This window comes from Colletotrichum jinshuiense, chromosome 2 (genome assembly GCF_051148585.1).
Source record: "Colletotrichum jinshuiense chromosome 2, complete sequence".
NCBI classification, from domain to species: Eukaryota; Fungi; Ascomycota; class Sordariomycetes; order Glomerellales; family Glomerellaceae; genus Colletotrichum; species Colletotrichum jinshuiense.
In genome coordinates this window covers 314088-326909 of record NC_139309.1, presented here as the reverse complement: position 1 = coordinate 326909, position 12822 = coordinate 314088, and the positions used below count along the sequence as shown (strand labels likewise).

At 52.0% G+C, this 12822-nt stretch overlaps 4 protein-coding genes across 4 annotated transcripts; 3 read left to right on the top strand and 1 right to left on the bottom strand.

Annotated features, from left to right (window-relative positions):
- Positions 1-243: 243 nt before the first annotated feature.
- EsH8_II_000094 (DASH complex subunit Dad3-domain-containing protein) lies at positions 244-616 on the bottom strand (the record flags this gene model as incomplete). Its single annotated transcript, XM_083263392.1, has 2 exons — positions 244-417; positions 509-616. The coding sequence occupies 2 exons, from the start codon at positions 614-616 to the stop codon at positions 244-246; spliced, it is 282 nt and encodes a 93-aa protein (XP_083120714.1).
- A 683-nt stretch (positions 617-1299) lies between these two features.
- EsH8_II_000093 (uncharacterized protein) lies at positions 1300-3118 on the top strand (the record flags this gene model as incomplete). The annotated part of the gene is made up of 2 exons (XM_083263391.1): positions 1300-1864; positions 1926-3118. 2 exons carry the CDS (start codon positions 1300-1302, stop codon positions 3116-3118), a joined length of 1758 nt encoding a protein of 585 aa, XP_083120713.1.
- A 1234-nt stretch (positions 3119-4352) lies between these two features.
- EsH8_II_000092 (uncharacterized protein) lies at positions 4353-8024 on the top strand (the record flags this gene model as incomplete). Its single annotated transcript, XM_083263390.1, has 1 exon — positions 4353-8024. The coding sequence occupies one exon, from the start codon at positions 4353-4355 to the stop codon at positions 8022-8024; it is 3672 nt and encodes a 1223-aa protein (XP_083120712.1).
- A 1785-nt stretch (positions 8025-9809) lies between these two features.
- Positions 9810-11714, top strand: EsH8_II_000091 (phosphatase 2C-like domain-containing protein; the record flags this gene model as incomplete). The annotated part of the gene is made up of 3 exons (XM_083263389.1): positions 9810-10480; positions 10533-11537; positions 11597-11714. The coding sequence occupies 3 exons, from the start codon at positions 9810-9812 to the stop codon at positions 11712-11714; spliced, it is 1794 nt and encodes a 597-aa protein (XP_083120711.1).
- Positions 11715-12822: the final 1108 nt, after the last annotated feature.

The following is a 12822-nucleotide window of genomic DNA, read 5'->3' as shown; positions in this document are numbered from 1 at the left end:
AAAAAAGCGCATCACTGAAGATCTCCAAGAGTCACTTTTGCGTCATGTTGACACCAGAACTGATGGCATGTTGTATTTTGCCGTGCTGCATATTGGGGGGTATCTCCTCTGATCGTATGTCTCGTCATCTGCCCGTGTATGTCCATCGTTTTGCCCAGTCAAACGCTGTGTTTCCCCGTCTTTCCCCGTATAAATGTTATGTTCCCAGACCCGGTATTCTTCCTTCGTGATCAAACATGCCTCTCACTCTTGGTTGCCGGCCTGGTCGCCCCAGTCGATCTCCTGCTGTAACACTATGCTGTACACGCTTGCCTTGAGGAGGGTGAAGACTAAGCTAGTCTTGCGCTCCAGCTCACGCAGGCCGTCGAGGATCTCGGTGCTCGGTGAGCCGCTCAGGTCTTCCAATGTCGATGCAAGCTACATATACCCGCCCGAATTAGCATATATCCTCGTTGTGCAAACAGTGTTTGGTTTGAGGTGGGGTGTGCAAGCAGGAATATAGGCGAACCTTTTTCATGTTGTCTGCCAGTTTCTCGTACTCTTCGAGGACCTCTGCCTCTAGCGGCGTTAACTCCGGCTGCGAGTGCAGCATAACCGATTCCCGTCCTTGCTCCATGGTGCGCGTTGTCGTGTAGTCGGGCGGGTCAGCGAGTCCGGCAACTGCTGCTAAGATGTTGATGGGCGGGCGGGAAGTTGTTTCGGTGAGTCACGGTGGGCGCGTTGTGAAATTGGCTGGACCCCGCCAAAAAAGCATTGGCCCATCCCCTCCTCGGTGAGGGCTTCGGTGAGAGTCCAATGGCTATGAAGCGGCTCGTGCGCCCGCCCTATGAGGTCGATTGTGCACCGTCCTTTGACCAACGTCTGTTCATACCTGCATCTACTGCTTAAGCCATGGAAAGCGGCAAGAACCACACGCGAATTTTCTACGCGCTAAAGTAAGGGATGGCTTGACGTGGCAAGCCTATTGATATTCTTCTATAGTTCGAGGATTAGCCCCCTCATTTCACTACAGACGCTATGGAGCTGCCATTACTGAGCGGACACCAAGTGCTTAGGCCCAAGTCGGACTAGGTGGGGCTAATGGACAGGTGAGAGCTCAATGATGCTCAGTTGAGTTATTAGCCCAGGTCACTTGACGGCTTGCTGGACAAGTGTGCCAGTCAAGGTAAGTAAGTCCTTTATAACTGGCAGCTTCTCTTGCTTGGAGTCTGGGCTGTTGAGGATGGTTTGCTTTACGTGCTCTGTTACCACGCGACCTTGAAACGGAGAAAGAATTCATCTTCTTATTCAAAAGTGGAAATGGCCGGATCAAAGACGTTTGAGCAGTCGCCGCCGCTTACAGCTAGCGACGCAGTCGAACACACGAATCGTTCCAATGCGCCAGCTCTCCTTGTTCGCAGAGCGTCGGTGATGAGCAAGTTCCCCGAGTCCAGTTCATCTGCTTACGTCCTCGATTGGGAGAACGATACCTGTAGGCAACGACTTCTGAACCATGCCGAGGATCTCCTGAGAGAGGCTGTGGGCCGAAGGCGGCTTACCATCGTTCAGGGGCTTCCGCTTGATTTGGTCCAGGTGTTGAGGGACTCGCTGGACGTGAATGTCGGCTTCCTCGAAGCGCACGCGGGAAGACGACGATACCGACCCCCGAGGCACGGCGATGGCTCGAATTTTGTATCTTTTGAGTATCCAGAACTTGTCAAGACGGCTAGGGGGGACTATGGGCCAGATCCCGGGTATAAGCCTTCTGCGAGACAATCGGATCTTGTGGATGTGATGGACGAGGCACCTTTCCATATGATGTCGGGAGATGGACAAGCAGTCATGTTCTGTCATGCGTCATTATGGATGAGTAACAAGGCCGACAGTATGACTTCCCAGGCTTCGCCCGGTGTTCTTTCTTGTATGCTGACATACTCCCCTCCTAGTCCTGTTTCTGGATCGGCCTATATGGAATGACCCTTCTTCACAGGTCAGGAAAGCCCGGCGACCGCTTTCTGTTGCTCGATCATGGCAGACGAAAATCGACGAGTCACAGATGGACGGTACTTCTATATGGAACGTGTTGATTGCGGAAGGAGACGAGCTCCCTGGCCTCGAGGACAGCCTTTTGCGAGCATTCCGGCAGTCGAGTGTGACCAGGCAAAGCCTGCCTGATATTCTCTGCGAAGCTGTCTATGACAAGTGGCTCGATCTCTTTGAGACACTTCCGCCGTACTCTCAGTCCGAATCACTGCACAACGCGACTATGTACTGGCAAGCCACAGAATCTCTCGAGCAGAACATGGACCTAGCCCACGACTCGGAACGGCATCCACTTATAGGCGACATGAAGCATCCCGACTGGCGCGACCTCCTTGAGCGAATTCAACGCCGAGTTACTATCTCACACCTTACCATGGCGAGTCCGCAAGACCCAGGGTGGCCTCGGACACAGCCGACAACAGCAGCACTGCAGACACGAGATATGGATCTTCCAGATCAAAGCAGTCGGCCGAACCCAGAAAATAGTGGCAACTGGCCAGATGACAAGGAAGCGAACCAACGCGCCCTTGACCGAGTCACCTATCTAGGTGGTATTCTCCTCCCTTTCACCGTGGTGTCGGCCATACTCTCAATGAACGACGAATACGCACCGAACGCGCCGCGATTCTGGATATTTTGGGCTGCCTCCATCGGCGCCGCCGCCATATGTCTTCTCATCATCTATCTGGACCAGCTGCGCTGTCTCCATGTCTACTTCGAGGTAGCCGCCGCCGATACAGTCGAGTCGATCTTCCCTTCCAGTAAACACCATGAATACGAAAGCAACGGCAGGATTGCGCTCATGTCGATGCCAGGTTCCAGGTTGCGGCGGCCGTCCCAGCTCAAGACGGAGATGTTTGTCGATATGCCAGAGCCTGGGGCTGTTGACATGGAGGTCACGGCCGACTCGGCGGTAAACCCGACCATGATTGTGCAGAAATGCAAGGACGGTTCGAAGCCAAAGGCGTGGCAGCGGAGGAAGCTCGGCTGGGGTGGCGCGGTGAAGAAGGTCGTGGGGTATTACCGGTGGAGAGGCGGCATGCCGGTGCAGATCAGTCCGTATGGATCGGAGAGGTTTCGGATGAAGACGATCTAATGCCGGGGCGTGTACACCGTGTACAGAGCGGGGTAGTAATTTCAGGCGAGTTCCAGACACACTTCTTGTTGTGTGTTCTCTGGAATAGCCAGGCATTGGGGGCGGACATTTGAAAGTGTACTGGTGCTCCAGTCATGTAAGGAACCGGCGCGGGGCCGGGCCCGACTCCAACAGAAAGTATTATGTAGTACATAGACGATCAGGCCATTTTCAGCTCTCAGAAGCACCTTTGTTGGAACATCTTCAGCCATGAACCATGATATCAAAAAAAAAAAATCCAATTAGAAAAGGGAGGGAAAAAAAGATTATGTTTGCAGCAACTGCCCAATCGGCTTTCGATACAGTGGCTTGGCGGGTTGGTACAATCATCCAAGAGCGTTGGTAGCAAGTGCAGGCAGCAGGCGGTACTGCAGCCTGGCGGAACCAACAAACATATCGGGACGAACCGCAGCTTTGGGGGGCCGATACACCTTAGTTGGGAAGGACCAAGGAGAAGCCTGGCTTTATCTTTCTCAATTCTTCAAATGGGACATGGTTAGCGACCATTTAATCAGTTGTTGGTTAGTCACTAACTTGGACGCACCTGCCTGCCTGCCTGTCTGCCTGAAATGCTCCTTCCATCATTCCTGCCTTCTTGCCTTTTAGCTAACGGTGCCTTGAGGTGGTCTCCTCGTTACACAACACTCCGCAATTGGAACTCCCCATTGATCTTACTTCTTTCCCTCCCACCTTGTATCCTACCCCAACCTGGGTGCCTCGAACTGCAAACTGCGGGCGGTCCCTTCAAGATATCGGATATATCTTGCGTTTGTTCTTACCTCGAACCATACTGGCCCGTTCACCAACCAGATTCCGCCAGCAAGGAGCGAATCACCATCCTTCACCTTCGTCACAGACTGCTTCATAGCCTGCTTGTTGACCTGTCACATCCTTCCCAAATATGCGAACTCTTGTCTACTAGGCAGCCTTTCTTTCACTTCTTTACCAGAAAAGCCTACTTGCGGTTTTGTTACGAGAAACCCATTCACTTAGGTTCTTGCCGAGCAGATCACCGTAAGTTTCATTCGGCCAAATTTCTTATTTTATCGTTCCAGCCCCGCCGCACCAGACGTTCTTGACTTATTGGCAGACTTCACTAAAGCCTTCATTATCCAGCAGCACTAACGTTCTTCTAGATAAGCTGGTTATCCCGGGCTGTTTTATCGACATTCTCTAACCTGCACCGTTCTTCATTATGACGAGGAAGAAATTCAACAGCGACCTGGCTCATGCTTCCCAGGAGGCACTTGCACACATCTCTGACGTCGCTAAGGGAGATGATGACGGTCAAGTTAACTTCGTTTTCTCCCACAGCGCGATGGATTCACTCCTTAACATTCGTCTTATTACCTTGAGCATTGATGAGTACCCGAAAGGCTCCGCTTTTCTGGCTTACACCGATGACGATTCTATTCCAAGCGCTGTTTCTGAACTCCTCGACAACCTTCCCAGATTGACTCAGGGCATGACCATCCTTGATACTCTGAATCTATTTTCAAAGAGACTGAGCAAAGACCTCATTTCGGGAAGCTATTGCGACTCTGACGTTGAGATGACCGATGTTGAACCGGAAGATGAGGGAGACAACGAGGACTATGACTACGACGATAACGACATGACCTTCGGACTCAACTTTGGACTCACCTTCGCCACCCCTACTGTCCCGAAGGCAATCGAATCCCGGAATGAAAAAGTCAAGATCACCGGTCGCTTGATTGACGACCTTCGGAAGGCTAAAGACGCCGGATTTAAAATAGCCTTGCTGAGCAACATCAACAAACACCTGTCCAGTTGCATTTTTGCACTTTCTCTCCCAGTTACCCACCTTGGTCTCACCGAGGATACCCTTAATGCCTGGGAAGTCAAATTCTCGGATCATGTTGTCCTTCTTTGCAAATACGACTCAGGATATCCTTGTGTTGAGAATTTTACAAAACTCACACCCGGCCATCCGGCCTCTATGCAATTCAGCTTCGGGAAATGCACCTCATTCAAGCCTACCCTCAGTTCAGCGCTTACTGCATTCAACCCCAAGTTCAACAATGCCAAAGGAAATGCAGCGGCCGAGGGCAATACGAACGAGACTGTGCAAGACGCTGCTTTTTCCTCGATACCCATGACGAACTCGATCGATGAATTCATGAATCGACAGCTCGCAACACTGCTCAACATTCGGCTAGAGCAAGGTGTATCCTGGGATGGTGCTACAGAAGTTCTAGAGGGACAGACCAAAGATGGACACCTGCGCGGAGCCATACCAAGCAAAAACCACACTTTCAAGAGTGCCGAAGATGACGAAGTCCAAGTCTCCACAGCAGCCCGCGAACTCCTCAATAAGGATTATGTGCTACACAATCCCCGTGTCACGGGCCCGTTGCCCCAGAATCAACTCAGCATGCCTCTGATTGCGATGCAGTTTGCTCTGCGGTATTTCGTCAAAAGTACTCAGTATTGCCTTGTTTGTCACCGGAAGACGACGGACCCCGGCTTCACTGCCCTGAAACCGTACGTGTGCAGTAAACCACTTTGTCTCTTCCAGTACATGGCCTTGGGTCTGGGTCCAAGCATCGAACACGATATCATTGCTCGCCCTTACGTCGTTGACCTCCTGGTCAGTTTTTGTGCTGCCGCATTGGAGGCTACCCGAATTCGAGAGTATCCTCAAGGCTTAGCTATCAAAGTGCCTCTCTGGAGCGATGCGACGCCCCAAGCTTCAGGCGTCCCTACAAGCATCAGCAACGTTGCCGGCCGGGCTATGGCAGCTCAACCAGGACCTTCCTTGAACTATGCAATTACTGTTTGGGCTCAGATTTCTGCCGGGAAGTTCAACCTGAATAGTGCACAAACCCAGGAGCTAAAACCGGGAGACATTGTCATGTTGGCCAAGCCTGCCAACGTCACGGTGGGCGGCAAGATGCACGAGGCCGATATACATCATTGCCGTATCAAAAGTATCGACATTGTCCGCAACAAAGCAGGAAACCATTGCGGCAGAGTAGTCGAGTTTGATTGCATAGTGTCAACTCATAGACAACCAAATAACATCGAGAATGCAAATCGCGCCAACCCAGATGGATCCTTACCGCCAGCTGCAGAGGCTGACTATACGCCTGATGAGACGATCGACGATGAAGAAGGTGATGCGGAGTTGTATCTCTACAATCATGACCTTGACGATCTGAATCCAGTCTGCCAGAGGGAGGCGTTGTTGATTCTCATACAAAGCATCCCTCCCATCAGAGTTTTGCGAGATTATCTTCTCAGCCACAAAGGTTCCTCGTTGTCTAAGTGCGAAAGACTCTCGAAATCCGCCCTCGCATTACTCCGATGGATCGTTTCCTCTAATCGCTCATTCATCGTACAGATAGATCAGCCACCAGATCTGAATATTGGCGGAATTGCAACGACTGAGAATCGTGAACATGAGAAGTTTGTTGGCATGAGTGACGACTGGATGCAATTCCGTTTTGCACAGGGATCTCCCGAGAAGGAGAATCGATTCAAGGAAGAGCTAGAAAAGCAGGGAAATTGCCCTCACCCGACGCTCTTCGCATGGCACGGCAGCCATCTCGCAAATTGGCACAGCATCATCAGGACCGGCTTAGACTTCAAGGACACTCTCAACGGACGCGCTTATGGTCAGGGCGTTTACTTCAGTCCTGATTTCTCTGTGAGTCAGTGGTACAGCAGAGAATGCGTCTCTTCCTGGATGGGATCAGAGCTCAAATTGTCTGCCGCCATCAGCCTTTGTGAAATCATCAATCGCCCAGACGCGTTCACATCACACGAACCGTACTATGTCGTTCCACAGGTCGATTGGATTCAATGCCGCTATCTCATTGTCAAGCGGAAGCAGATACCTGTGCTGCACCAAGCTCCTGACGCTGGTGCTAGTGGGCTTGATACAATGGTCGACCCGGTTACTGGCACACGGCAGTCTGCAACCTATACCACTATCACCCCTGAGTCCGAGTACATCATTCAGGATCCCTTTGGAGAAGCCAAAGGTCTGAATCAAAAGACTATAAAGATCCCAATAGCTTCACTGCCAAAATGGCGTCAAAAGTCGACTCTTCCTGGGTCCTCGCCATCTCAGCCGATTATACTAGACAGTCAAGCAGAAAATAACCTTGACGATGACCCAGACGACTTTGATCTTATATTGGATCTTCAAGAGAGCGAGTCAGATGATGGAGAGGACACCAAGACGGAGGTCCTCGATTTCGACCCAGAGAAGATGGATTTCGCCCCAGGAACTATGGATGTTGCCTCGCTTCCTCAACTTCCTCCCCCAGCCTGGGCCTCCGACAATGGACGGAAGGTCCTTGGCAAGGAGCTTAGCAAGTTGCAGAAATTGCAGTCCAACACGCCTCTACATCAACTAGGCTGGTATATCGACTTTGAAAACATGTCCAACATGTTTCAATGGATCGTCGAGATGCACAGCTTCGAGAAGTCTCTCCCTCTTGCGCAGGACATGGAGCGTAACGGCGTTTCCAGTATCGTTCTTGAGATCCGCTTTGGTCGCCAATTCCCCCTTTCCCCACCATTCGTCCGCGTCATTCGCCCTCGATTCCTTCCGTTCGCGCAGAGAGGCGGCGGGCATGTAACGGCTGGTGGTGCCATGTGCATGGAGCTCCTGACCAATAGCGGCTGGAGTCCTGTGAACAGCATGGAGAGCGTCCTGCTTCAGGTTCGCATGGCAATGTGCAGCCTTGAGCCCTTTCCGGCACGACTCATGGAACGAACTGCCGGCCACTCGAACGATTACGGAATTTATGAGGCTATCGAGGCGTACAAGCGCTCCGCTACCACCCATGGCTGGCTGGTGCCCCCCGATTTGGATGTGACAGCATATGCGCTGTGAAGAAAGACGTAATAAGCAACCATGCATGGACTGCATGTGTGGAGGAGGGTACTTTCTTTGATCATTTTGTTTGCTTATTGGCTCGGCGTTGGACCAGGGAGTGAGTGGTCTTAAAAGGAAACAGCCACATGAGTATGCCGGAAAAGCCATACATATCATTGGAACGGAGGTAGCCTCGCAGATACCCAATAACAGACTCTCTATTATCCCGATGTCCCCTTTGTGAATATACTGATTGTAATACGAGCCCTTGCGACTCCAGGACATTTCGTTCTTTGGCCTCGCGAGACAGACGGGGTGATAACATTTGTACCTCCCAAATTTGTAGTGTATTGGTGAGATCATAGGCCTTCTCAAACATGTCCTGGGCCTAATTGTCCAGCGTTGACGGTACAGCATTCTCAATTGAGTAAAGCAAGAAATCAGAGTACCGGACAATATATACCAATGTGATCTAAACCAAAATTTATTCCATCGCTGCTTGATGATGATCATGCTTCAGGTGCTTAATTTTGTATGCCAGTCTTGCCTCTCGCTTCGGTCTGCATCCGACGCCGTATTCGAACACTGGCTTCTGAAGCATACCGGTACTGATCCTTACTGAGTCCAAAATAACTGTGGCAATCTACTTATGCGTATTCGAGAAGAAGGGGGGTCGGTCGCCCTAGGGCTCTAGGCGCATGTTCTGGGCGTTAGCTAGGTTAGCAATATATCAATATTTACTGTAGGCATCGTCATCATCACCACATTCTCGCGGTGCTTGACGTCAGCGTCAAGTCCATTCCTGAAGTAATTCATAATGATTAACATTCTGAACATTTCCGGGACCGCGTTAGTTGAACTGTCCAAGAAGATGCCGTGGCACATCTAAGCTAGCAGGTGCTTATGGTGAGACTGACTTGACTTGGTTCAAACCTCATCCTTTGAGGCAGACTAACAGAAAATGCGGTTAGCAAGCTAGACATTAACCTTACACCCAAGCCCATGATTCTTTTACATTGGTTCCCGATCCTTCTTAAATCTTTTACACCGCTGCGCTTGTTTAGCGGAGTATTAAGGTGAACGGATACATTGTCTTTAAAACCTACGAGCACCACTCCTGGCCAAACCAGAACCCAAAGTCTGCAGCAAATATCAACAAAGACCTAAGACTTACGAGCCAAGTTGAGCCAACACCAGTGGTAGAACGATTTGGGTTTAGTGGGACCACCGGGGAGGTCTGGTCCCTCACCAGCTCAGTTCGGATACTATACATACACTACATATGCAGTGGGTGTACGGACAGGGACCGGGAGAACGACGATAAGATAAGCTAGCGGGTCCAGCGACCACCTTCCTTGGTGAGACCCTGTAGTCCTAAGGGCCTGGAGCAAGTACCGAAAGTCAACTGATGAACATTCAAACTCCCTTGGTTCCTCTATCATGTTACAAGTAACAAATAAAATTTCACACAGCCTGCGGCCATATTTCAAATGAACCCCTGAAACATCCGACGATACATCTCACGTCTTTGATCCCGTGATTGGCGCCTGTGTTCTCCGCCGGGAATCATCTTGACTGACTTGTTCCTCTGACACTGCTATACATAGCAACAACCCACCACTCCAGACACCCGTCCACAGTTTCCCCAGATTACAGCCTGAGGCACGGCGCAGCGTCTTGGCATACAACTAACCCGGGTCGGTAGCTGCACTTCTCAAACCCTCTCACGACGCTCTCTAGACCCCATTGGACTCGGGCCACCATCCAGTCCAAACGTCGTTCATTCTCTTGTCACCGCCCCAAATGCATCGCGCCGCAGTGAGGGCCTTACGGACAACTTACCGATGTACGGCTCGTAGCTTCGCACGCAACAGCCGACGCGGCCTCTTCGACCACAACCTCTCCTCGTCCTACGCGACCCGCCTCAGCGTCCGATCCTACTCCCAGAACCAACCCCAACCCGAGCATGCTGTCCAGCCGCTAAAGTCCTCCATGTACATCCGCCGCTTCTCCGTCGCCCTCGTGTCCACCCTCGTCGGTTACGGCGCCTGGTACTCCTACAACGGGACCGGTATCGACAAGTCCCAGAGCTTGACGAGAAGCTTTACCACGGGAGCTGCCGCCGGCAGCGATGCTGCCCCGACCCGCGCCGTACTTGTTGTCGGCGCTGACCAGCTGCATACCGGTACTTTCGTAGGAGAGGGACCCATATCCAAGACGACCAGCGACGACGGTCGCAAGGTGATCGAGATGTTGACTCCCGAACAAGTCACCCAGAAGCTGCGCAAGACGGAGCAGTCCTTCTTGGTCAATAGAGGACAGGGCGTTCTGCGATACGACTTGGTCCAGCTTCCGAGCAACGACCCCATCGAGGACGACCATGCCGAGAAGATCGTCGAGGTGCCCAATAAGGCTGCCGGTGCTGCGGGTAACAGCAGTGACTGGATGTTCTGGGGTGTCTTTGACGGTCATGCGTAAGTTATCGTCATAAATGCCACACTGTTGCGGATGCTAATTGTTTGACAGCGGCTGGACTACTTCGGCAAAGCTGCGCCAGGCACTGATAACCTCCGTGGCCCAGGAGCTCAACAACACCTACCAGGGATCAGCCGACCTGTCACCGCCGGCTGAGGCTATCGACTCTGCCATCAAGTCCGGCTTCACTCGCCTGGACGACGAGATCGTTAATCAGAGCGTCGAAAAGGTTCTCAAGGCCGGCTCCAAGACCATGGCTGCAGAGCTTCTCGCACCCGCTTTGTCTGGATCCTGCGCCCTCCTGTCCTTCTACGACAGCAGATCAAAGCTGTTGCGTGTTGCCTGCACCGGTGACTCCCGTGCTGTTCTCGGACGGCGATCTGCGTCTGGCAAATGGACTGCTACCGCTCTGTCGGTAGACCAGACGGGTGGTAACCCCGACGAGGCCGCCCGCTTGCGCAAGCTCCACCCTGGCGAGGACCGAGTCGTGCACAACGGCAGAATCCTCGGTGGCTTGGAACCCTCCCGCGCTTTCGGCGACGCAAGCTATAAGTGGAGCCGCGAGATCACCAACAGACTCAGGGAATCTTTCTTCGCTCGCTCCGCCTCCCCTCTTCTCAAGACGCCGCCTTACGTCACTGCCGAACCCGTCGTCACGACGACCAAGATTGAGCCTGAGAATGGCGACTTTGTGGTCATGGCCACTGACGGCCTGTGGGAGATGCTTACCAACGAGGAGGTCGTTGGACTCGTCGGCAAGTGGATCGAAAGCCAGGCCAGCGGCTCCAGCTCGCAGTTCGACTCGACCTGGTCTAAGCTCTTCGGATCCAAGAAATCCGGTCTGCCTGTCGAGCAAGCAAATGAAAAGGGCATTGACGGCCAGAAGACGCCCATCCGCCTACAGCAATGGGGCATCTCGCCGGACGCCCCCGAGCGATTCGTAGTCAAGGACAAGAACGTGGCTACGCACCTCGTCCGCAATGCTCTCGGTGGCAAGAACGAGGAGCAGGTCTCGGCTCTGCTGACTCTGCCGTCTCCCTTCTCGAGACGCTACAGGTGAGTCGGGCCACACATTGAAATGACGTGAATCAAGAATGCTGACAGCTCTGAAACAGGGACGACTTGACCGTGCAAGTCATCTTCTTCGGTAACGGCGAGAAGACGGGCGAGGTCAACCTCAATGAGGAGGCGACGGCCCCGTCAAAGCAACAGCCTATCAAGGCGAGACTTTAAAAAACGACCTTAGGGGGAACAACGCTCGTAAGCCTGCCAGGGTAACGGTCCTCCCGAAACGATAGTGAGAGCGCGTGTAATCTGTCTGTATCAAATTGGGTCTCGCCCCGAGATAGCGATGGGAATAGGGGGACATGCCCCTCGCACAAGGTGTTGGTGCTGGAAAGTAAACAGCAACAGAACTATGCCGACCAAGGCATCTACTCAGAGAAACCCAATTGTTACAACGTCTTCTTTTCCTTTTCCGCCCTGTCTTATTTAACGATAGAGAGTTTGAGCCAGTTGTTCCCTCAATGAGATTCACGCGGCCCGCAGAAATAAATGAACCATGCAGAAAAACTCCGTGTCTCGTCTCTATGAGAGCGCAGAAGGGTACAGAGAGGGCCGCTCATGACCGTCCACCGAAAATAGCTCCGCTCCCCGCATGGTAGGTAGCACTTTTTGGGTTTAAACCGACTTGGTCGACAGACCTAGCTCGACGCCACTCAAGCAATTATTTGTTTGTACATCAATGGACCCGTTGACATTCACGAGAGCCAGTTTGGCGGCACACGCAGATCCAAACTATCTGGTTTTCGAGCTTTTTACGTTTCATTGATGGTTAATAATGGCAAGGGTTTACAGAAAAGATCTCCCCACGGGAGTTAATCAACATCCACGATCAAAAAAACAACAACACAGCTTTGCTAATTTCTTCCCGTCCTCTCTTCCTGTCTCTTTGAGTTTCCCAACTCGATGAACGCCGGAGTGCCAGAAAAATAAATAAAAAACCTAGTTTCGAAAAAACAAGAAACTCCGGTGATGAAGGCACATAGACCATATGCTGCAGGTTGATTTTTTTCGTGAGAACCCCAAGGAGGGGGGTGACGGACCGAAAGGGTCGTGTTTGATTTTAAGTCGAAACGGCTTCCCGGCTCAAAGCCCGGGATGCCGTACTCTTTCCTCCGCTCGCCCTTCGTGAACTCTCGTGTGTCTCTTCAATTTCGTCGCTTGTAAATGATAGTCCATGACCATGAGCACTGTCAGTGGTACAAAAGCCTAGCTCTTACACTCTTACGAGGGCACTCATCCCGTCTTCGTCAATCCTCCGTTAAAACGTTGTCAACGC